General features: G+C 39.2%; 1 protein-coding gene across 2 annotated transcripts in view; it reads left to right on the forward strand.

Annotated features, from left to right (window-relative positions):
• The window catches only part of gak (cyclin G associated kinase), a 24,464-nt gene extending 1,415 nt beyond the window's left edge, over positions 1–23,049 (forward strand). Inside the window, exons 2-30 of one of the 2 annotated variants that reach the window (XM_008418036.2) lie at positions 2,281–2,342; positions 3,300–3,359; positions 6,194–6,308; positions 7,172–7,314; positions 7,414–7,539; positions 8,635–8,724; positions 8,834–8,969; positions 9,099–9,211; positions 10,307–10,385; positions 11,734–11,851; positions 12,779–12,787; positions 14,797–14,846; positions 15,038–15,186; positions 15,324–15,446; positions 15,915–16,048; positions 16,224–16,418; positions 16,512–16,629; positions 16,759–16,838; positions 16,971–17,164; positions 17,956–18,120; positions 18,340–18,500; positions 18,603–18,855; positions 18,951–19,145; positions 19,943–20,080; positions 20,205–20,291; positions 20,415–20,690; positions 20,797–20,945; positions 22,090–22,266; positions 22,345–23,049. In XM_008418036.2, coding sequence (XP_008416258.1) covers positions 2,281–2,342; positions 3,300–3,359; positions 6,194–6,308; positions 7,172–7,314; positions 7,414–7,539; positions 8,635–8,724; positions 8,834–8,969; positions 9,099–9,211; positions 10,307–10,385; positions 11,734–11,851; positions 12,779–12,787; positions 14,797–14,846; positions 15,038–15,186; positions 15,324–15,446; positions 15,915–16,048; positions 16,224–16,418; positions 16,512–16,629; positions 16,759–16,838; positions 16,971–17,164; positions 17,956–18,120; positions 18,340–18,500; positions 18,603–18,855; positions 18,951–19,145; positions 19,943–20,080; positions 20,205–20,291; positions 20,415–20,690; positions 20,797–20,945; positions 22,090–22,266; positions 22,345–22,446 — 3,797 coding nt within the window. In that variant the 3' untranslated portion in view covers positions 22,447–23,049. The remainder of the gene's footprint in view (positions 1–2,280; positions 2,343–3,299; positions 3,360–6,193; positions 6,309–7,171; positions 7,315–7,413; positions 7,540–8,634; positions 8,725–8,833; positions 8,970–9,098; positions 9,212–10,306; positions 10,386–11,733; positions 11,852–12,778; positions 12,788–14,796; positions 14,847–15,037; positions 15,187–15,323; positions 15,447–15,914; positions 16,049–16,223; positions 16,419–16,511; positions 16,630–16,758; positions 16,839–16,970; positions 17,165–17,955; positions 18,121–18,339; positions 18,501–18,602; positions 18,856–18,950; positions 19,146–19,942; positions 20,081–20,204; positions 20,292–20,414; positions 20,691–20,796; positions 20,946–22,089; positions 22,267–22,344) is intronic. The other variant, XM_008418038.2, reaches the window with a different exon arrangement.
• The last annotated feature ends 1,677 nt before the right edge of the window (positions 23,050–24,726 follow it).

The following is a 24,726-nucleotide window of genomic DNA, read 5'->3' on the forward strand; positions in this document are numbered from 1 at the left end:
AGCTAAACAAGAATGTGCAAAACTAGACTGCAGCACTTTCTCTGGCATGTCCTTCATAGGAATGAAGCTACAATGCAAAACATGCTGCGGTTTTGAACCCATGCGTTTTTAAAAGCTTTGGAATACCTTGATTCCACTAACTTGCCGATCACCTTCCTGAATGAGGTCGACATAAAGTGCAAATAGAGCTAAATGCATTGGAATATGCACCTTCCAGTGTGATGCAACTTATTGAGCAATAAATGACTGATTTACTTTAACAAATATGTATTTTTGATTTTTTTTTTCTTTTTACACAACTATTTGTATCCTCACCTGTAATGTAAGAAGTTAATATTCTGTTAATCCTTCTCGTGCTTTCACAAGATGAATTAGTCCCAGTTGAATTATAGTAGAATAAAACTCATTTTACTGATAAATGTTTTTGTATGCTTTTATTGCTCTTTAAAATTATTCCTAGAAAAAAAACAAAAACAGAATAAAGTTATTTAACATGTTGATATGACTACATAGACACCAACAAAGCACTAGGATCAGTCAATGTATCCGACAGTTACATGACAACAATGTCGTACTAATGTTATCAGACCGTCCAGTGTCTTAACTGAGCCGGTCCTGGACGGCCCATCACAGGTTAAACTGGTTGAAGTGAAGATCGTTTTACATTAAAACTCCCCCTCCCCTTTCAGACTCGCGTCCTGCTGCCTGAAAGGTTTCTTTGTTGCTCTGCATCAAGATCTTTGGATGCTTACAATAAATGGCTCCCACCAGATGGGTTTTTTAATTTTTTTTATTTTCACCTATACATTTATTTATTTACAAATCTACATAAGATTTAATTAAATTAATTTCAAAAGATCAGTGAACAGAGAAGTCTTGCAGCTTAAATTGGATAAAAGGAAAAATAAATGTTCCTAAATTTCTGCCTTGTGTTGTTCAGGCCTGGATTCCCACTGTGATGTTGCTACTTTTATTCCTGCTACTAACAAATTGGGGGGGAATAAAAATGTCTGTTGCTCTTTGTGCCAACTATCAACTACATTTGAACGCATTGTTAGTCCGGAGCTCAGAAATCGAATGAGCTTGTCCTGCTTATGTGAAAGAAGTCTGTGTGACTATCGGGTTACTGGGTTGAATCCCAAACAAGGTCACTGAATCAGGACTGGGATAATGAATCTGTCTTACACACACCTGAGCAGCCATCCTTGGGTAAATAAATCGTTAAAGATTAGAGACGGGTAGCTGTTCCTTTAGTTTTTTTTTTTTTTTGCTGAGGAACTCAAGGCGGGTTGTTGATTTACTCATCGCTATGGTGACCGTACGCTTCACGTGTTTGGATTATTGAGATTTTTTTGTTTTGTCTTCCATCAGTACAGACTTTTACGTTTGGAATAGGAATTTAACAGTTGTTAAATTAAACAATTCTAATTATAATGTTTATTAAATTAAATAATTTAAAAACAAATTTGACAAAAAAATAGTAGTAATTTCAATTGGAAGTAAGTTTTATGATTTATTTTTGTTTTTTCAATGCAAACTATTGATGAATGAATGCAAATGAATGCACTAAAATGAATTCAAACACACAATTTGTTTCTTGTTGCTGAAGTCTAAACGTCCCACAAACTTATTCCATGCAACACATAATACCATCCTGTCCTGCTGTATCCATTGGCGGCAGACAGATTATAGTTAGTAAAACATGATTCTTCCTGCTGTTTGAATACAGCCTCCAGCTTACAGCTAACCGCTCGAAACTGAGTTTATTTCTTTTTAGCAGGCCTTATCGTAGGCACTTGAGGTTTAAGGATTAAGCTGGTGCCAGAAAGTTTGCTGTGTTTGTTTTTCAGCTATTTTACTTCGTTTCAAACTAGTCTGGTGCAGCAATTCAGTGATCTACAGATAAGACTGTGGTTGTACCGTTCTAGACTAGAGTAGTGTTTCTGGAGGATCGTCAGCTGAATTTCTGAGAACTTTTTCTGATCATGAACTGCAGGGAGCTGAACTCTGTCCACTGGAATCAGCTGTGTAGAAACACTGTGCTGGATGAGTTTTCTTCTTTGGTTTGTCACCATTTTAACTCCAGTCAGAGCAAGTTAAACTTAAACACATACAGTTTATTTTTGGACATTGTTATGTGTGATTGCATCACGCATTATAGTTACAATACACAAAACATTCCAGATGTAAGCTATTTGCCTATGAATGCCACAATAAAATGTAAATATGCTGTTATCTCTTTATAGTTTTCTCTTAATGGTTTTTTTTTTTTCTTTTAAGGTGGATTTGCTTTTGTGTATGAAGCCCAGGACATGAGCGGTGGAAAGGACTATGCTCTGAAGGTAAGACGAGTTATCTTCAGGACTGAATATTTCAAACTGATTTGTTTCTAAGTATTGCTAGCATGTACATAGAAATAATTGTTTGGAATCAGTGATTTTGTAAGGCTCTCACCGGCTGATGGCGGCAGCTTTTAAGATCTTCAGTTGTTTATCTCTGGAGATGAGATGATGTTCGATGGTGATCAGCTCCTTAGGAAAAATAACTCGCTTTTTAGTCTTCATTTTCCTTTCTGTTTTGAACCTTTTCCACTTTTAAATCCCTTGGATATTTAAAAAAGCTTCACCTGCTTTTCAAGATGCTAAAGAGAGTTGAGTGGTTTAAACTTCTTTTTCATATTATATTCTGTTAAATCTGTAGACACTCTTATTGCTCCTCTTTTATGAGAATGTTGAAACTTTCTTTTGAAGTGTCCATATGGGGAAAAATGTCAACTTCAAAGTTTTAGCCCACTGCTTGAGCATTTTGCAACACACTTTTAACACTAATGTCAATACATGTTGTAATGTCTACTGGAGCAGTGGGAGATTTTGTGGTCGATTTGAAATCAGTGATTTTGTAAATCTCTCAGCAGTTGATCCTGGAAGCTCAAATGATCTTCAGCTGTTTATATCTGGAGCTGGGATGACGTTGGTGTGTGTGTGTGTGTGTGTGTGAGAGAGGATTACAATGCACAGCACTGTAGTTAAACAGGTTTTCACTGTTATTTCAAAAACAAAGACAAAATTATTGCATAATTGATTTGTTAAAGTTTTTACAGTGGCATCGAGCACTCCTACTCTGGTTAGCGTTACTTTATTTGTGTTTTCTCTCTAGATGTAGCAAAACCATGCCTTAGATGTTGGGGTTTCAAAAAGACAGTCATATAAAATGATAAAACAAAACTTTTTGTCTGCACTCTCTGAAAAGTATCGCTACAAATGATTTTTTATTTATTTTTTTGCATGTTTTTGTTTCAGAGGCTGCTGTCCAACGAAGAGGAAAAGAACAAGGAAATTATACAGGAAGTCTGCTTCATGGTATGATTGACAATACTCTATCTCTTTTAAGATTACATTGGAAATTTCTGCCTCCGTAGGGAGCAGATGTTGTCATGTGAAACAGCCAAGTTAAAATCAAACCCACATGTTTGAGGTTTGTGGAACAAACCTTGGGTTTAAAAGCTGGTTGTACAGAATTATCTGCTTATTTTATAGGCAAAGCCAGGCGTTACATTTGCAATTCAAGAGACAAACAGTACTAATAGTAATTGGTGGTAAATCTACAGGTGATTGATTTCTTTCTTTCTTTTATGTTTGAGGATAATGTAACCAGGAGGTTATTGGCTAACATTTGAGCCAAATGGAGGCACAGCTGTGGATGGATTTTAAGGCATCAGCTCGCATACAAACTTCCTCATATGACTTTCTGTAAAAATAATATTTAAAAAAAATCAGAAAGGGAACCTCTCTGAGGACCTCTCCAAATCTGGTCCATCTTTGGGTCTGACTTCCAGCTGCCTGAATGTGCCATGTTAAAAAAACTACAAGTATAAACAGCATGGGAAAGTCCAGCCGTCATGCCATTCACAAGACGAGCTCTGTGCCCCAGAGATGAGTGTGTTTTGTGCTGAAATGTGTGTATCAAGTCCAGAACAAAAGGAAACCCTTTGTGAAGCTGCTGGCTGTAGAAGAGTATCATTATCCACAGTGAAACAAATAAAGATTAGTTTTAAACAGTGGTGGAGAAAGTACTCAAAAACTGTACTTAAGTAAAAGTACAAATACACAGGCAAAAATGTACTCAAGTAAAAGTAAAACTACCACATTAACATTTGTACTTRAGTAAAAGTAAAAAAGTGCTGGCTTTTAAAAATACTTAAGTATTAAAAGTAAAAGTACTTGCTGAATGGATTACCTAATCGCTAATATCATTAAGTGTAACGATCGTATTTAATTTTAATACATTAGTAATGTGCCATTTTAATGAACAATGCCACAGATAAAGCATGTTTTTATTGTGTTTACTCTGTAACATAGTTTAGACTTAGATATGTGATTCTATGCATCATAATTTCAGKGATGGAAACATMTTGTCTCCTGTCCTAACATAGCATGAACTTCACTTTTTTTTTGCCACTAGTGGCATTTATTTTTTAAAGAAATCCAACAGAAAGGGGATGGAAAGAAGGTGGGTGGGAGAGGACAGGCAACCAAGGATCCAGTAGCAGAGGTACTCAGGGGTAGGTGGTTGTAAAGACCACCTACCCGAGACCAAGTCGAGACCAGATACCCGCGCTACATGACACAAAAAAATTTACTTTTACCTATCAAAATTACTTCTCAAATTGATCTGAAAGATCCACATTCCCATGAAAAAAAACTAGATATTAAATACTTAGAGCTGAAATAAATGTAATCAGTAAAGATCCGTCCAGAAGAATCTGATCGTTCCTGAATGTCATATTAATGCAGACTTTGGTCACAGCGTTGTCCCATATATGCGACACCTCAGTCAACACCWCCACACAATAATTCAGCGCATGAGTGACAACTTTTTTTCATCGCAGATGCAACATGTGTCTCTGTACAGCTAGCTAACACGTCCACAGATCTTACCTTTCTTTAAGCTTTCCTTCCAAGTGACGCTAAAAGTTGGACAAAGTCCCCACCGTCTGTGAAAGCGAAGCGCTGCTGATTTTCATGTCGTTATATCAATTTATGCAGCGCTATTATATTACTGACGATTAGACAGACATCGCCTCCCGCTCAGAGGAAACCACTGCGCATGTCTTGGAGCTCCTCGTGCGAGTAAAGGTGGAGGCGATGGGTGACAACAGACACTAAGTCACGTTATTGCTCGGATTTTACGGCGCCACCTTAAGCCTCTGAACTTCACATTTTAACGGGAAAAAAGAGCAATGCGACTTGGATGTAACGAATAACGCGACAGTTTTGTAAAATGTAGTGAAGTAGAAAGTACAGATACTTACTGTAAAATGTAGTGGAGTAAAAGTAGAAAGTATCCATTATTAAATCTACTTAAGTAAAGTRCAGATACACAAAAATTGTACTTAAGTAGAGTAACGAAGTACTTGTACTTTGTTACTTCCCACCACTGGTTTTAAATGTTCTCAGGGACAGAGACCTTGGTCTTCAGAGTCATGTCCTGTGGTGTGATGAAATCAGAGATGTGTGGCCACACTGACTGCTGGTACATTTGGAGAAATAAAAGAGGGAAGCTTGCATTCTTCAGAGCTCTATCCCAACTGGGTTGTATAGGGAGGGAAGCACAGCAATTTGTGGGGCTGTTTGTTTGAAGCAACATCTTACAACATCAGCCAAGAAGTAAAATTTCCACCCTGCCAAAGTAGGTGTGAATGGTTGTGATTACAAAGCCCTTATGTCAGTCCCATAGATCGTTTTTTTTTCTCAGAAATATAAAGGTGTTTGGAGAAACGTGGCCTACAGACCTGACTCAGTTACACAAATTCTGTCGGAAAAAGTGACTAAAATTTTGATAAACTATTGGATTAATCTTATTGACATCCAAAATGTCTGATCCAAATTATACAGATAAAAAAAATGTCTACCAAAAATTAAGAAACAATTTACAAAATTCTGAATTTGAAGACCATTAAAATTTAAAACTCTCCCTGACATTTAACCAAAACCGTATTTTTGGTGATGCTGACTGACTTAAAACAAGGGAAGTTTAGTCTGATTTAATGTCGGGCCTGGAAGAAATAAACCCGTCTCTTTGTGCAGTGAGCTTAAAGGTTTAGTATCAACAGTTTAAAAAGTCAAATCTGAGAGTAGGCCTGACGTCACAGCTCTGTTTGTTCTCTGTTCCTTCACCCTCTGGCTTCTTCTAGAAAAAGTTATCAGGTCATCCAAACATGGTTCAGTTCTGCTCTGCTGCATCAATCAGTAAGGAGGAGTCGGACACCGGGCAGGCAGAGTTTCTGATCCTCACAGAGTTGTGTAAAGGTAAATACCGACTCCCACTTCTGCACACAGGCCTTTTCCTAAGTGTTGGTACATCTTCCTCTGTCTGCCTCGTCATGTCGGGCTCCGGGGTTACTCATCCATCCAACGTAGTTGTGTTAATTCGGGTGACGTTGCACTTTCTCAGGAACTCTGAAGGAACTGGTGATGAAAGTCTCCCTTTTTTGTGGCTTTTTCATTTCCTGTTCTGCTTCCTTTTCTTCTGTTACAAATGCCCTAGTTTTCATTCAGCAGTTTTTACAACTTTATTAGTCTGCACCTTCCTCTTTAAATAAAGAGTATGCATTAATATGCAGTTGCCTTTTTTCATAAGTTTTTCATAATGAACAAAGCAGAGATTTGCATCCAATATGATTGGGTTAGAAATGTCCAAAAGAAGTCAAAATAAACCAAATTTGCTGCAATATTTGCATAAAGTCAAATCCTTGTTTACTAAAACTTATCTTTTGCCAAAATAATGATTTAAAAAAAACTATAGCATGTTAGAAATATGCAACATTATTTTCTGTACTGTAACAAGCACAGTGACTGTCTTGTAAGCTGTTTTCAGAGTAACCTGCAGACTTACTGCAACTGTAAGTATGTAAAAAAAAAAATCAATAAAAAGCACATCAATAAAACACCTGGATTCCACATAGTTCAGATTTTTGTCAAATGCAAAACACTGGTAGATTCCTACCCATTTTCTATTCATCATGTAAAATAAATATTGAACACATTTCCTTCGTTAAACTGCATACATTTTGAGAAAGATTCAAACAATTCTCTGAACCGTTGGTGTTAATAAACGGCTTCGTTTAAAACGGTAAATCATCATTCATATAAATATGTTTGCTCTGCCTCAGGTCAGCTGGTGGACTTCATAAAGCGCGTCGAGCAGCGAGCTCCCATGTCATGTGACACTGTGCTGAAAATCTTCTACCAGGCATGTCGAGCCGTGCAGCACATGCACAAACAGAAACCTCCGGTCATCCACAGAGACCTTAAGGTCGGTCGGCTCTGAAGAATGATTCTTTAAACGGGCGTAGAATGATGAGCCTGTTACTGTGCGGTGGAGCTGAATGAGACGGCCTCTGATGTGTTGCAGATTGAGAACCTCTTGATTAGTAACCAGGGCACCATCAAGCTGTGTGACTTTGGCAGCGCCACCACAGTGTCACATTATCCTGACTACAGCTGGTCTGCACAGAAGAGGTCCATGGTGGAGGATGAGGTACAGACACACACACACACACACAGACACACTTCTCTAAATAAAAAAGAAACACTGACCTGTTGGATACAAGCAGGAGTTACTGATGTTCTGTTCCTCCTCATTTCCACAACCTGTTCCTGTTTTTTTTCTCTTTAAGGATCTGCTCACATAATGTGACAAAACTGCCCACTGCAGGCACAAATTCCTCAAATTTTTGTTTTATAGGAATCATTTTATGTTTACCAAGTATTGTGCTGCTATCAGGTCGAATCTCATTACTCACTGAACTAGTTTAAATTCTTAAAAACACCACTACATACATGTGATTTACATTTTTCCTCTTGCAAGTTTTTTTTCAATAACGCGACGTAACATAATGAGCAAAATCTCATTTATACTGGGCTGCACTAATGCAGACTACTGTTTTATTTTTTAAAATTTTTTTTTGGCCTCTCTGAAGGAGTATTAATTGATAAATAATAACAATATTATGGATTAACATGCATTTGTTAATCATATTAAGCAGCCATGTACAATCCTATTTTTCTTCCCCCAAGAAACAAACAAAAAAACAAGACAATTTATGCAGAACTATATTTTAATAACTTAATGTAGCAAAGTGACAGATTTCAATACATGTTTCCTATGTATGTAGAAAAAAAACAACCCAAAAAACAAACTTGAATTAGGTAAAGCCTCCATTTATCTCACTGAATCCAGTTCCATTTACACTGAAACTCTACTAATGACATCTTGGTGTTGAATAGGAACCAGAAATGTTTGATTGAATTCACCAGAGGAAGCACAGATTGATTACATTAATGCTATTAATACCATAACCACACAGAAACATGCACAGAGACAAGAAATTGTAAATCTAATATTGTCTGCTAATGTTTCCAGACCAATGATGGTAAATATATGCTAGAGCAAACGGCTTGTATGATGGTGTTGTAATGTTATCCTTTTCAAAAGTACACAAGCGATAAGAAAATCTTGGTGAATTGGATAAAAAAGTAGTTTTTACTAATTTATTGGAAAATATCTAAAAACAACATGGCTGGTTTATATATGACTGTATCTGACATACTTGTACTTTTTTTCCCTCTGCAGATTACAAGAAACACCACTCCAGCGTACAGAACACCAGAGATGATCGATCTGTACTCCAACTTTCCCATCAATGAGAAACAGGACATCTGGGTCAGGACCTAGAAACTCTTTACTGTTTCTTTTCTTTCTTGATTCACTTTTTATTTGAAAGTAAATTGAATTCTGAATTTCCACTTTGGTCATCTGTTCTCCCACGCAGGCTCTTGGGTGCATCCTCTACCTGTTGTGTTTTAAGCAGCATCCTTTTGAGGATGGAGCCAAACTGCAGATAGTCAATGGAAAATACTCCATCCCACAGAACGATGCCAAATACACTGTGTTTCATGACCTTATACGTATGTGCTGCTACTTGTTCGTTATTCTCAGTCTGTGTAATATTTACAGAGTAGAAATGATTCTTCTTCTTTTTTTAGTATAATTTTGCCTACTCTATTGTTATTTTCCCTTTTAATCCTTTTTTCTAGGCTCCATGTTGAAGGTGAACCCTGATGAGAGGCTATCCATTACAGAGTTGGTCAACCAGCTGCAGGAGATCGCAGCCGCTCGTAACGTCAACCCCAAGTCTCCAATTACAGAAGTGGGTGTTCAAGTAAAAAGTAGATATCAATTGGTGTATTTTTGATAAACCGTCTTGATTGGCTAAGACTGCTCGTCCGTCTGTAAGCCTGAGAGAGTCACACGGCCCCTTCCGCTGTGTGCCTCTCAAATTGCTGATGCGGTTCCTTTTACTAAGTCTCTCATGCAACACACGCACTCTGTGGAGGCACAAAGGAGTCAGTTTGCTCCTTTTCTGGCTTCTTTCTTACTTGCGCCCACAGCTTCAAACAGGCAGACACTTGGAGGTTTCCATGAACTGAATTTTGTCAAAAACATTAAATAATTGTAGTTTGTTTAGTGGCATTGTTTTGTTGTCCAGGCAGAAAACATTTCTACTACTGGCAGCACAGTCGGTTTAAAATTTCAGTTTAATCTTATGATTTTCAACTCAAATCCTTGTACTTACTGTGAAAGCTGATTTCAGTTTGAAATCTGCAGGTCTTACTGGGACTCATTCCTCCAACTTTTTGATCTGCAGTAATTCCCTCATTGGTCTTCAGTATCCTCCACTAAATATTTGCTACAAAATAAATTACCTGTTTGGTTTTGGCCAGCAGCAAAGCAGTTCACCTGAATCTTCCTAAATTTTATGCAAAGACCTGAATCCAGACCAGACTGACGAGTGTGTTCAGGGGGGAGGGTGGGGAGTGTCGGTGGATTTGGCGGTCGCTGATCTGATTAGGGCTAAGAAACGGTTTCCCTGCTGGACATAAGGAGATTACGATCCTCCTCCACTCTCCGCTGCAGTTCAGTGGAGACATATGGAGCGGCAGACTGAGACGTAGCAGAGAGGAGACAATTAAGGAATGGAGCAGAGATGGAAACGCAGCGCTGTCGACTCGCAGTGAAGAAAGGCGTGAATTCAAACTGCTTGCATTTTTAATTTGCTCAACATCGTTTTGTTGATACTTTTCAAGGGTTCTTATTTTTCATGACGTCTTCAGCTTTTTCTTCTCGTTAAGCAGTTTTGGTTGCCAGTTTTGCAGTATTTTTTTTTTTTTCCATCATTCCTGCAACTATGTTGAGTACGTATTACTGTTGGCGGCCAGTTTATGATGGCTATGAATGTCTGCAGCTGCTGGAGCAGAACGGAGGATTCGGAAACAACGGAGCGCAGCCACCCATGCAGATCCAGAGTGTCCACAACAATGCAGGTAAGTCTGGTCAGTAATGTTGGGATCTCTGAAGATTACGGGTTTTTATGCTTTCACAGGCTAGCAGAATATCCCTAAATCTCCAGTGTTGCATGCAAACAAAATGACAGATTACATATCACTTTGCAAAGAGGGAGATGTTTAGGAAGCATGGTTACCAAGGCTTTAAGTGATGGTTTCTAGCTTTGTGTCCCAGTATTCCTGGTAATCTACTGAATGCGTTGACGTGCGTCTTCCATGAACCGTGAAAGCTGGCAGCTTTAGCTCAACTTTTTTTAAAGGAAAACATAGACGAGAAAACAAAAATGGGTGTTGCAACCTAAGTGAAGATATTAAAATGCGGAACTGGGCATTGTCAGTTTAGTTTTATTTTTCTACATTGAAGCTGGTTTCCTGCACGCTGCTGGTCAGCTGGCTGAAAGGAGGCAGCTATACAACAGGGTTAGGAGGAAGTCAGCCATTTGTAAATATTTCCTGTTGCTAAAATAAAGTCATGGTGCAAAAACTGACGAGCTGCTTTTACTTAAAATTACATTTGCTAAGTTAAACGTAGCATTTCTGTTAAGCAGCTGAGAGCAGTTCAGCTACCCCAGCAGATAGCCTGTCTAAATTTGTAGTTATTACCACATTCATAATAATCTTTGTTATTGTTTTATAGACTGTAGGAATATTTGTTGCTAGACCATGTTTTATATTTTGTGTAAACAAGGCAATGATGTAAAATTGATATTTTTTACTGAAGGTTTCTCATTCGGAGAAACTCTGACTGACCCAGGCCGACGTGGAACAGTAATGGCTTTTAAGTCTATACTTATCTTGAATGCTAAAATATATATATTTTTGCCAATAAGGCAGTTCTCAAGTTTGAAAATCTTTTTGCTGTTTGCATTTGAAATGATATAATTACAACGTAAGTTAGGAAAAAAAATCCCCATGGCAAAAATAATGTTCCTATTTCTCTGCAGGAGGAACTTTGTGAAAATGCAAACCCTGCTATTCTGTTTTTCTTTGTGTACATTTGCCAAAACTACTGTAATGAGCTTATCTTTTTCAGCAAACACACACACTTACACACACATGCAACCTCCTTGATGCCTAATAAGAGGATTTCTGTGCCATCTGTTGAAAAGCGGAGCGTGTTTGTTCTTTCCTTTGACGATTAGCTCCATCTGCACCTTACTGAAAAAAACATCAAGAACCTGAATTATCACAGTATAAAGCCAACAAATTTGTCCAAGCTGTTTTCTGCCTCTCCTCTTTATTGGACCACTCAGTGCTGTTAAATGGACATGTTGTCTGTCACTCTACAAAAATCACATTCACTTCTCTTGTTTCCCATGATGCCCAGGAGTGTATGATCCCGATCAAGCAGGAAGTGGCTTCCTGGACATCTTGAGGGGAGGAACGGAGCGCTTCCTGACCAACATTAAAGACACATCATCTAAAGTCATCCAATCAGTAGCCAGGTAAGGCTCCAACTTTGTTGCTATGAGTGTCTTTATATTTTCTATTTGATTATTTATCATGAAAAGCTTTGTATATGTGAACTTTCTTACTTGGCATAACCTGTACAGTTTTTGAACTGACTGGAATTATGTCAATAAAAATATAAATAAAACTATTTTCTGGAGGGGAAAGGGAATTCCAGGCTTTATTCTACATCCCATTGTTTAAAAATGGTATCCATCAATCTATCAGCATCCTTTCATCCATCCCACCACCTACTCATTCTTCTATGTGCCCAACCATCCATCTATGTTTTATATGTACTTGTTGTATACTCTCTATATATAAACAGTTAAAACTAGATATTTGCCGACACTGTATATTTTTTTTCTCTTTCTTTCTGACATTAAATAAGCCCAAACATTTCCAGATTTAGGTCAGTTAGTGCATCGTTAACAATGATCATCATGGCCGAACGATCCATTTGAGTTTCATCAGATCACCTGACGCATCGCAGCATAATTAAGGCATTTGTCTTGTACATTTTCGTACCATAACCAACTCTGACTTTTTATTTTTGCCATTGTCCATTTCCTAAACACTCTCATCCCTGGAGGGTTGAGATGGAGGCTGGTGCCTATCTCCAGCGCTCATCATTTGTTTATTTTGCATTTGACGTAATGACTTCTTCCTTCCTGAGTGGCTCTCCATGTAAGGAAGGAACATTTAGTCGCTCAGTTGTCCAAATTTTTGTTTTCGTATTTCGGATTGACAAAAAGCAAATGGCTAAATTTCACTCCTTGTTGCACAACTTTGACCCTTCTTTCAGTTATTTTTTCTTCATCTGTTTGATCCATTCGTGTGGTTGTTTTTGTTTATTTTTATTTTATGTTGTTTCTTTTCTCTGTCCCAATCCCTCATGGTCCCACTTTGTGTACATCTCCTAGCAACCCGAGGTAAATATGGCTCGGTGAAGTTTGTCATCTCATGCGTTGCCGTCTGTGTCCCGTAGCATGTGTTTGATCTAGAGGATAAAACCTTTTACTAAAACTTCTGCTGTTCTGTGTCCATCATCACAGCTTCACGATCCTAACATCACACACTCAATAATTCAGCTGAGTGTTGCCGAGCAGACGGGTATTAATTTGGGGTGAAGTAAAAATATATTTCAGCCATCTGCATTCTTTGTGATAAGATGTTGTTGCTAGATTAATAAAATTTTCCCTGCTGTAACTTAAAGGGTGTTTACCTTACGGTGTGTTTAAAACCCAACGTTTTCTAGTTGTTGCATCAATACTCAGCGTCTTTCACCCATTTATAGTTTTTGTAAATAAGGGAGCTTTGTTTTATAAGAAGTAATTAAACCATCATTAAAATATTTTCTTTTCCTGCCTTCCTGCTCTGCACATTTAATTGCTGATATGATGACACACCGCTGTGTAAGAGCAGCTGCTGGAAACCAGATTTTACTATTATTCTAAGATTGACAAACTGTTAACATTTTATTATATGGCCTAATGCAGCTAGTTTTATTAAAACGGCATTTATGGCTGTACAAATTTAGATAATGCAAGCCCTTACCATAACTGAGATTTTCAAAAGGTTACCGTTTCCAAATCCAGCTTTTCCCAGAAGTTAAAAGCTCAAAATAAACAAAACATGGCAGGCTTACTGTCCTCTGTTCAACCTTCCAGAACAAGTTTAGTTTTAAAGCTTCACTGATGCTGAACTTGACTCACTTTGAGCCTCTTCCTTGCAGCGACAACTTCTTTGTTGTCAGCATGACCTTGTAATTCTTGGGTGTGGTGTGTTCACTGTTTGAAAAAAGATTGGAATTTTGAGTTTCCAAATGGCCGGAGCCAGTCGAGATGAAAGTGATCTGATATTGATCATCTACTGACTTCACCAGGCAGTTCCTGCCATGACATCAGTTTTTCAGGCTTGTGAATAAACCAGTTTATTATTATTAAGGATAACTAATTGCTAACATGATGATTAGTTTTCACAAAACAATGCTAATGCTACATTGTTGTCCGTCTCTACAGCAGCTGAAGGACTGAAGTCTTTTAGAGTTGGCATTCAGAAGAAACTATGCAAGTGAGGACAAGTTTTCAATGAAAGGAAAACGTCAGGATATAACCAGACATCTGACTGATGGAAAAGAAAGTTAAAATATAGTGAAACTAGCAATGAGCAATAGGACCATCTGTCATTAATAGTTTATCAACTGTAATAAAAAAATGTAATTCCATTTTCACTTAACCTCCCAGTTCTGTTCCCTTGAAAAACCTTTAAAGTCGTTTCCCTTTTTTACTCAGGATTTAACTCAGGATGTCCATACATCTTTTCTTGGAACGGTTGGTCACAAATGAATGCTTAAAAGTTTGAATGAGCAAATATATAAACTGTAATAATGAGCTTTTCTTCACTCCACTGAGTAACGTTTTCACCTTTCATGTGTCTTTAACCAGCATCCCGCTGTGCGTCCTGATGCCATCCCATAATATTTACTTTAGCTGGAGTTGATGGCTTTGATACTTTTGCTTTGCGAACCATGATGCATTGCTTGTAATATGTTGCAGTGTGTTTGTACATGCTGTAAGAGTGTCTTATAGCCTGGTGTGTCGTGCAACAAAAACACTTGACTCTGTGGTACTGGGTGTTTTGGCAAATGTTTGCGGTGCCTAGAAAAGTCGGTTTGTAATGAAGGAGGAATGTACCAATCAAACTGCTTTCATATGTTAGAAGCCATTAGAAACCAGAGTGATAGTTGAATGTTACAAAAGAATTGTCTCCATTTCTTGATTTTTATTTGTTAGTCTTTAGTTTACCTACTAACTGCCTGTGTTTTTTACCAGGCATTAGTCAAGCAACCTTTTCTTTAATTACTTGAAGTATTTTCTAACATGGATGTGTCCCTCCATATGCTCTGCCTCTTTTTTTAAGTCTGCTTTTTGTTTTTCAGCTATGCCAAAGGAGATCTGGATATTTCTTATATCACCTCCAGAATAGCAGGTAGATCAAGTTTCTGCCATAAAATATTTTTTTTCCCCAAGTTCTTTTGTTGTTCTTATGAAAGTGATTCTGTTGTTTAAGTAAATGTAATTAAGTTAAAGTGAACACACATTGCAGTGTCTCATGTTAAGACTAGTAAACCTTTATTTTTGGGGTTACTGAGCAGTTTGTGTGTGTGTGTGTGTGTGTAGTGATGTCTTTTCCAGCAGAAGGGGTGGAGTCTGCGATAAAGAACAACATCGAAGAAGTTCGTCTGTTTCTGGATTCACGTCACGCCGGCCACTACGCTGTGTACAACCTGTCTAGACGATCCTACAGGCCTTCACGGTTCCACAACAGGGTAAGAAGAGCGTGTTTGTGGATATGATCCTACAAAATTGGTGCAGGGTAATGAGATGCAGCTGGTTTCTTCACCCAGTAGAACTGCATCTAAAAACTTCAGCCTCTGCATCGTCTCTCTTTGTCCCTTGTGTCCAGGTTTCAGAGTGTAACTGGCAGGTGCGCCGGGCTCCCAACCTCCGCAGTCTCTACAGCGTCTGCAAGAACATGCATGTGTGGCTCAAACAGGACCAGAGGAACATCTGCATAGTGCACTGTCTGGTGAGTGAGCCAGTCCTCCAGTCATGCTCAAAAATGGAGGAGATCATTTTATAGGTTAATAAATGAAACTATAATTTATAAGGTTATGTACACATTGATTATTTGTCTTTGTGCATCACTGCATCCTAAAATCTTGCTACTCATAAATGTGTCAGTTAATTATAAAAGCTCTTTAAAATTGCTTTAGTTGTTACAGTTTAGGTACATATTTGTGCAAACCCAAAATACATTTCTGGTGTTGAACGTCCTTTAACTTTGCACAAAACAGCTGAAGGCCGATCAGTGAGCATTTCTGATTCGGTCAGTAATTATGTGTGTCGTCTTCTTTACCTTTCGTCAACATCAACCCCAACCGTGTTTGAGACAAAACATGCAAAGTGTGTGATTGATCTGCATTACTAGTAAAACTGCAGTCAGCTGCTGTTCTTTTAATTGTTTTGATTGTTTGTTGGGGTTTTTTCTGTGTAGGACGGCCGAGCGGCATCAGCAGTGGCAGTTTGCTCTTTCCTGTGTTTCTGTCGCCTCTTCACTACAGCTGAGGCTGCTGTCTACATGTTCTCTATGAAACGCTGCCCGCCTGGCATATCTCCCTCACACAAAAGGTACGAAACCCAGTGTGCAGAAAATGTTGCGTTGGTTTGTTGGTTTCCTCTCAAATTGTGAAATTTATCTAGGTTGATTTTTATATACTGACATTTTTTGTATTATTTTTTTTTTTTTTAAATATCTTTTTCACAAAATAATAGAGTGCTCTTGAATGTTGCTTTTTGGTTGTAGGTACATAGAGTATATGTGCGACATGATGGCAGAGGAGCCCATAGTCCCTCACTTCAAGCCTGTGACGATTCACTCTATCGTCATGACACCGGTGCCGTTGTTCAACAAGCAGCGCAACGGGTGCAGGCCGTTCTGCGAAGTTTACGTCGGAGACGAGAGGGTCCTCACCACTTCACAGGAGTACGACAGGATGAAGTATGATTGACCTGTAATGCTTTTTGCTGTTTACCCAATATGAAGCGGCATAGCTCTTTTATTCAGTTATTCTCTCTTTCCCGTCTCCCCAAGGGATTTTAAGATGGAAGATGGCAGAGCAGAGATTCCCCTCAATGTTACAGTTCAAGGAGATGTACTTGTGGTGATCTATCACGCTAGATCTACACTGGGTGGGCGTCTCCAGGCAAAGGTACAGGCACAAATGAGTGTTACCAGGATTTTGACTTTCATTTTATCAATACTTTCATATCTAATTAAAAAAAAAAACTATTCTGCCCAAAAGACTGACTGACTTTCTGATGTCAAAAATCTTTTCCAGATGGCATCAATGAAAATGTTTCAGATCCAGTTTCACACGGGCTTTATCCCAAGAAATGCAACTACTGTCAAGTTTGCTAAGTATGTACACTGTCTACTAATGAATATCAGTACAAACTGGAATATTGTTACTCAAATGATACTGACTTTTTACTATTTACAGGAGAGCTAAAACTCAAGGGCTTTTTCCTCCATGTGTTTTTTTGCTCTCAGGTATGATTTGGACGCTTGTGACATCCAGGAGAAATACCCAGACTTGTTCCAGGTTAATCTGGACATTGAGGTGGAACCCAGAGACAGACCCAGCAACAAGTCCCCTCCATGGGACGGCTTCCAGACCAAGGGCCTCAACCCCAAAATACTCTTCTCGTCTCGTGATGAGCAGCAGGAAATCCTCAGCAAGTTTGGTAGGTTCTGGATTTGATTTACTTAACATAGCTTCTGTAGAGCCTTGAAAAATAGTAAGATACCTTTGACAATAGTTTTGTCCCTTACAACCTCAGACTTTATTGTGACGGAGCAACACAAAAGAACATATGATTCATAACTGGGTGAAAAATAATAGCATGAAAATGTTTGGTTGGATTTATATTCAGTTCCCAAAAGAAAATGCAGCATAAAGTAAGAGTCTAGCGTGGTCGGGTGTGAATGTCGGAGCAAATGCATCAGGAAACATTCCCAGGTGTTTTGAGTTAATAAGCTGATTAGCTTGATAATTGGCGCTTTTTTTGTAATATTATATTATTGGATTTTGAGATCTCATCTTTTATAAGCAATAATCATCAAAAGGTACAAGAACTGCTGAAGCCTTGAAATAATTATCTCAGTATAATGAATCTAAGTTAATCAAACTTTCACCTTTTGAAATGTCAAAAAAAATATTAAACTTTTCCATGATAATTCTTTTAGATGCAACTGTTTTTTTTTTTTTGTCTGCAAAGTGAAAACTTCTCCTCAGTGTGTTTAAATAGTGTCACTTTTTGCTTGTTCTTGATGCATATTATAACCTATTAGTATCTGCTTAGCAGGACAATAAAACATTTTGGGGGTTTTTTTAATTGGATTTTTAGCCATTTTTGTTCCAGTAAAAGTACAGATGAAACTCTGGTATAGTGTGAAGTGAAGCACAGAATTTTCCATGCAAGCCTTCCAGTAGAACCAGTTCAATTTCTATAAACTGGGTGTGTGACCACCACAGGTAAGCCTGAGCTTCCCCGTCAGCCTGGTTCCTCTGCGTTTTATGAGTCGGAGTCGCCTCCACCGGCTCAGACCCCAGATGGCGCCAACGCAACCGAGTCAGAATCTTCTTCTGTAGGCAACGACGCCAACTCTAGCAACTTCTTCCAGACACTAGATTGGGAAGGTAAATTTACTCTTTTGTATTTCGCTGAAGTTGAAACGTGAATATTTTGAATCAGTTTTTTTTTTTTTTTTTTTTTTCAGAGGGAAAAGCCTCTGATTTTTGTTTCCTGTCTTAGCTGCGAACCACTTCAAACACCAAACTTTTTCCATGAATTAAAAGTATTTTGATACTTCAAACTTTGTTTTAAAATTTGCTCTCATTTCTTCCTTGTGCACTCAGACATTCAGAGCCCTCATGACGCCACAGACAGCATAGGAGGAGGATCCCTGAACGACCAGGAGGATCTGAGCGATCAGTCGGAGGGGGAGTCTTACTCTGCTCCCAGTGGGGAAGCTTTATCCCGAGACCTCAGTGAACAACTGTTCGATGCTGATTTCCAGGTGGATCACTTACTTTGCTAAAATAACACTGAAGGCTTCATTTTAATGTGCTCTGACAGTGCTGTCAAAGATCCAACGATTTAATTTCCTCCTTCCCACCAGAACCCCCCTCCAGCACCCGAGGACTCTGCTCGAAGCGACACTGCTGACCTCCTGGGGTTGAACTCTGACCCCGAGGCCCCTGCCTCATCTGCGGTTTCCTCTGGTGCTTCCAACCAGGGCGGCCTGAAAGCCGCCTCCAGCAACAGCGATCTCCTCAATGACTTGTTTGCACCCCCTGCTGGTCAGACAGGAGCAGTGCAGGAAGATCTGTTCTTTAGCGAGCCAACCAGTGGAGCCACACCTGACGCAAAACGTGAGGAGTGGGAGTTTGTAATGCTGGAAGCATTATTCCAAAAACGCTTTCTTTAACTTCAAGGTGATGTTCATCCGATCGTGAATGTTTTGCAGCCATGGGCGACCTGTTTGATCCGTTCGGGATGGGGTCCGGCTCTGGCGTTGGTTCCAGCGTGGGCTCTTCTCGCCAAGCCTCCGGGCCCGACCTGTTTGGAGACTTGTTGGGCTCTGACAGTTCAGCGACCAGCGGCTTCAGCTCCGCTCACAGTACCACCACCCCTGCATCCAACACCAGCCTCTTCAACCTCAGTGAGTTCACAATCAGCTGAGTCTTCACACCGTTTTAATTTTTTCCACATCTTGTGGAAAAAAACCTGAAAACCTCACGTCGGCATTCTAGTGAGGTTTTCAGTGATGGCTCAAGTCTAAAGTAGTGCATAACTGTGAAGAACTGGGAAATAAAACGTGTTTTGTTAAATTTCTGCTACTTGTCGTCATGTCAACCAATTTTCCTACCAGACCTGTGGATCTCTGCAGCTTTCTCAAAGTTGCCATGGGCCTGCTTCTGTTTAATGAACTCCTTCCCACAGCGAGGATTTTTTTGTTTTGTTTTGTTTTATCAGACAGTTTGTAAAAAGTTAAGCCCTGTATTTTCTTTCGATTTTGTAATTCGGTGCCTCAGTATCAGTCGGTGACATAAAACCCCCATGCAATTTGTGTTCAAGACATATCAATAGTTGTTCAAGATGGGGGTGGATTAGAATTTTATTATTTTGTGCTACTATTGCAAAAAACAATGTAAATGATTATAAAAAAACTACTTATTACTTCATCATTAGGTAAATTATAACTGTGTCTGCACAGCACAACATTCATAGTGCCTCAAACAGGCTTCATCAGGACACCATTTAACTGCACATAGTAAATAAAAATAATTCCCAAATATACTGAAATTGTTGATGCTCTCGTGAAACAAAAAAGTGGATAAAATAGTACAAATCACACGTCAGTCTTTTGAATGTTAAAATTGATCAAGTCAACAAAATCAGTGAAACTTCCTGCTACGTCTTGGTACGGTAGTAATTATGGGCACCTGGTCTTCACAGATAAGCTAGCGAAAGACGGCCCTAAGATGACGTCCTCTGCCAGCCAACCAGACCTGCTGGGTGGGTGGGACAGCTGGGCGGCCAAGACCACACCTGGCATCACCACCAGCACGAGCAAACCCAGTTACACCAACACAGGTGTGTAGAGGAATATTACTTGGCAAATTGTACGATGCTTGTGGTGTTTGTTTTGGTGGCATATCAGGTTTGCTAATGGATTTACCACATGTGCGTCTGACTCGTACTCCAACTGTAATTGCAGCTTCTGGTGCGTCGTCCATGTCGAAGGCCAAGTCTCAGACCTTTGATCCTTTTGCTGACCTTGGATCCCTGGGTTCCAATTTACCTGGTGAGTTTTTGCTTTTTACAGTGTTGCATGGTTGATTTAACAAGCAGTGACCCTAACATGTGGAAAAACATCAACTTGAATCTCTTCCCAAAGTAAGCGTGACATTTATTCTTTTTCTTGCAGGCTCCGCAAGTAGTAACTTTTCAGGGGCTTCATTCAGCACAAAGACTCCGTCTTCCTCCACCCCTTCCTCTGCGAAGCCTCAAGCCCAAGCCTGGCAGTCGGGAAGACCAGCCGCAGCGCAGACCAAACCGTGGATGTCTGGACCTGGATCAACACCTAAAGCATCTTCAGCATCTCAGCCTGCAAGCACACAGCCCTCTAAGCCCAACTACAACCTCAACTTCTCTAGTGTCATTGGTGGGAGGGAGGAAAGAGGGGTCCGCGGGCCTGGATTTGGTAAGAGAAGCCCGGGGAAAGGATTTGAGATTTTTCTGCTACAGAAATGCTTCTCATTGATGAGTTTCAGATTAAGCCCTTAATCAGTGCTGCTGTTTTATCGTAGGCCCCAAACCAAAGGTGAAAGAGGATGATTTTGAGGAGCTTCTGTCCACTCAGGGTTTTGCTTCCAGGCCTGATAAAAAGGGACCAAGGACCATCTCTGAAATGAGGAAGCAAGGGATAGCGAAAGACATGGATCCCCTGAAGTTGCAGGTAGCAAGCTGAATGTAATTCATGTGCAACTCATAAATACTGTATATGTTCACAAAACTATTTATATTCCCCGAACTTGTTCACAAGCTTTTCAAATTACAGCCAATCCCTATATGTGTTTAAAGTGGCTGCATTATGTAAAATAGTCTTTTTTGAGCATTACATCATGTTATAATGTTGTTCCCTCATCAAAAACATTCCTGGAGTTTTGCTTTGATTCTTCCATGCTGGTTTGAGAAATCCTTGAATTCCTGTGGCAGCCATTCTGCTCTCACCGGGCGCCGCCTTCCACGCGGCTCCTCCAGACTAGCGGCAACAGCATTTAACAAACACTTGGTCAAATTGCACACATGCAGAGCTTATTGTATGAACTATTTCTCAGTCCAATAAACTGAAGAACATTTGAAAACAGCTGAACGGAGAACTGATGTTGAGATGACGTGTTGAAGGCGGCGTGTCGAAAAGCAGGAGCTTCTTAAAGAGACAAACGTCAAATTTATTTTAAATTATTTTATATATACAGTAGCTTAATAACTACTGAAGGTAGCAGTTACTTGACTTTGTTATGAAATGGCACTACTTGCCTGGAAAACGCTGCCCCTGTAAGTGGGGTCTTTATGGTTGAAAGGTCAACAAAAGATGGTGCATAGCTGCATAGTGAGACACTTTTTCAACATCTTTTGCAAATCAAAATCTGTAAATATTGAGAGGTTTTTAATTGGCTCTCCTGAATCTATAATTTTCTGTCTTTGCAACCTTTACACATCTAAAAAATAATAGTTTTTCCATTCCTCTGTACAAAGTGGCTCCAATTCAGTCAGATTAGATGGACATAGTCTGATCAGCACGTCTTTAATCCTACCATTTATTTCTTGGTTCAATTCAAGTGCGGACTTTGACTTGACCATTCGATACAGCAATAACGCATAACTTTCTTTTATCTGCAAAGAGACCAGATTTATGTAGTGCACATAACAGCTGTCGATCTCTGTTCCTCTTACGATGCTCTTTTTTTCCCTGCCTGTCCGTTCAGGCCGTGTGTTTTTACACTTCAGTTATTTTATTTTATTTTATTCCTAACGCTTTTTGTTCTCTAGCAAACCTCTTGAGTTATTGACGTTGTCATTTATTTTCCACTTTCCAGATTTTGGAATGGATCGAAGGGAAGGAGCGAAACATCAGAGCGCTACTTTCAACTCTGCACACAGTGTTGTGGGAGGGGGAGACGCGCTGGAAGCCCGTGGGCATGGCTGACCTCGTGACCCCTGACCAGGTCAAGAAATTCTACAGGAAGGCAGTGTTGGTCGTCCATCCAGATAAGGTACAGCTTCAAAATCCTGCACATGTTGTAGTGTGGCGCTCGGACCTTCAGTGATTAACGCCGCCTCTGTCCACGCAGGCCACCGGTCAGCCGTACGAACAGTACGCCAAGATGATCTTCATGGAACTGAATGACGCCTGGTCAGAGTTTGAGAACCAGGGATCCAAAGCTCTTTTCTGAAACACCGGCCTGGACCACTACTAACCCAGACCAGACGTGCACTGGGCTGGATTTGGCCCAACCAAACGAGAATTTGACTGGGCCAGATTGGACAGGGCTGAGCCCACATTGGGCCTTAAAGGGTGCCGAGCCTCTGAGAGGTGTCCTCTCTACAATTCCCCTTCTTCCTCCTTTACTTTCTTGTGTTTCTACAGCTACAAGAAAAGACCTTCTTGCCTCACTGTAATGGAAATACTTCTAATTCTTGTTCTTACACAGAGGGTTTAATAAACATTGAGATGGTTTTTAAACTCACTGCCTACCTGTGTGACTGCCTGAGTGGTGCTGCAAACATTGGGAGGAGGGAATTGCTGACAATTAGGCCAAAAACTGAAGATATTGATTAATTTGGGGGATCGACACTGAGAAAATTGAGCTATTTTGGTTATTGGTGGTACTAATTTTCCTTTGTGCTTAGCACGTTTGCAGCCAGCCTTGTAGTTTACTGGCAACTAAAAGTGATTATGGCTGTAAATTGTTAAGCATGGCAGCCGACTTGAAAGTTTGCAAAATGCCATTTGTGATGTCGAGACTTGCTTCTTCTTCTTCTTCAAAAAAAAAAAATGCAAACATTTCCAAACAGAAATTGAGATAACCGAAAAAGACTTTCTGATACCTTTGCTGCTCTGTTATGGGTCACAACTTGAATTTTCTCGAGCCAGTAAGTCAAGACAATTTACCTGCTAAACACTACTTGTGCTGCTTTATACCCATTATTGCTGCAGCAGATCAAGGTTAAAAATAATAATGATRATAATAATAATAAAGTGCAGCCCTCAAACTTGTTTTGGAGTTCCTGCATTAATCCAGTCAGGCAGTCTGTTTTTTTTTTTGTTTTTTTTTTGAAGTGCTGTTTGACTTCCACCGTCTCAGTGTACACTGTGTAGCAGACTGCATGCTAAACTCCATCAAACCTCTAAGCAACAGCAGGTGGATGTCTTCGATTCCTAACCAGGGATGTCTGAATGAGCAGTTTTCTTCATTGAAGTGCTTTTTTTTTTTTTTCTTTCTTTCTTGTAGCAGCGACAGGAAAGATGCTACCAGCGTGATTGTACCTGGTGACAAACCCCTCAGTCCATGATTTTAAGCTCCTCTGTAATCATCAGTCTGTTTTCACGCTCCACCCATCTTTAACACACAGTTTACAGAAAACTAGAGTTCAGAAAATTGAAGGATTGAAAAGAAAATGTGATGGTCTTTTCTGGTTTTATGGGGTGGGGTGTTTGTTTTCTCACTCTTTGTATTACACTGTTTATTAGTTTAAAATATCCTTTCCTTTGTAAATATAAGAATTCATCCATCAAAGTGGCTTTGTAAAGACTCCAGCTGGGGGTTTATCTTGATACGCCTCAGGCTGGACTGCGTGAATGTTTTTTGTGTGTGTGCTGACAAATAATGCAGCTTTACAGGGCATCGTGCTTATTTGCTGATTATCACTTTTTTTTTTTTTTCTTTAAAAATTTTTTGCTGAAATCTTTCCAACTATTTTTCCATTCACATTTTACCTCATGGACCAATCAAATCTCCTCTTTTTCTTATTTATTATAGTGTTTTATGAAAGCGTTTGGGGGAAGACGTATTCATTATACATAATAATGGCACAAGTGGGAAAATTCAAATGAATGGAACGTTTTGAACTCAAATGGGACAGTTGTTTGGTCGCGCCGCTGTTTTCATTCCAAAGCATCACATGTTAATATGAATGTGCTTTTATACATGTATATCCTGTCTGTTATTTCTCTAGATCTGTAACTCTATACTTTTTGGGTATTCAGTCCTTTTCTGTCACAAATACATTTTCCCCTTTAAATTCAGAGGTGAAAGTGTTGCTTCCGTTTTGTTTCTAATATTTTGTAAAAAGAAAATGGAGAAAAAAATCCCCAAACAAAGGGCCTGCAAACTTAAATAAATAAAAAAAAAACTGATGCTTGAAATTCAGTTTTGTTGTTGTTTTGACACTCTGACAACATAAAGCTGAAAAATGGGGGGAAAAAACACTCACTGGCAGTGTTTATTGTACCAAATTACATCATGCTAATATGAATGTAAATTTAAGTGTAAAAAGAGGAAATAAAAAAAAAATCTTTTGATCTGGGACATTTATGCTTTGTGTCTTTCTTTTAATGAAAATATGCCTTCAAATTCACACCCCACATTTTTATTTAAGTAAAATCTGTAAACCAGTTGCACAGGTAACAATGATGTATCGGTGTAATTATCTTTTCTTAAGATAAGTAAAGA

Source organism: Poecilia reticulata, linkage group LG9 (assembly GCF_000633615.1).
Source record: "Poecilia reticulata strain Guanapo linkage group LG9, Guppy_female_1.0+MT, whole genome shotgun sequence".
Lineage (NCBI taxonomy): Eukaryota > Metazoa > Chordata > Actinopteri > Cyprinodontiformes > Poeciliidae > Poecilia > Poecilia reticulata.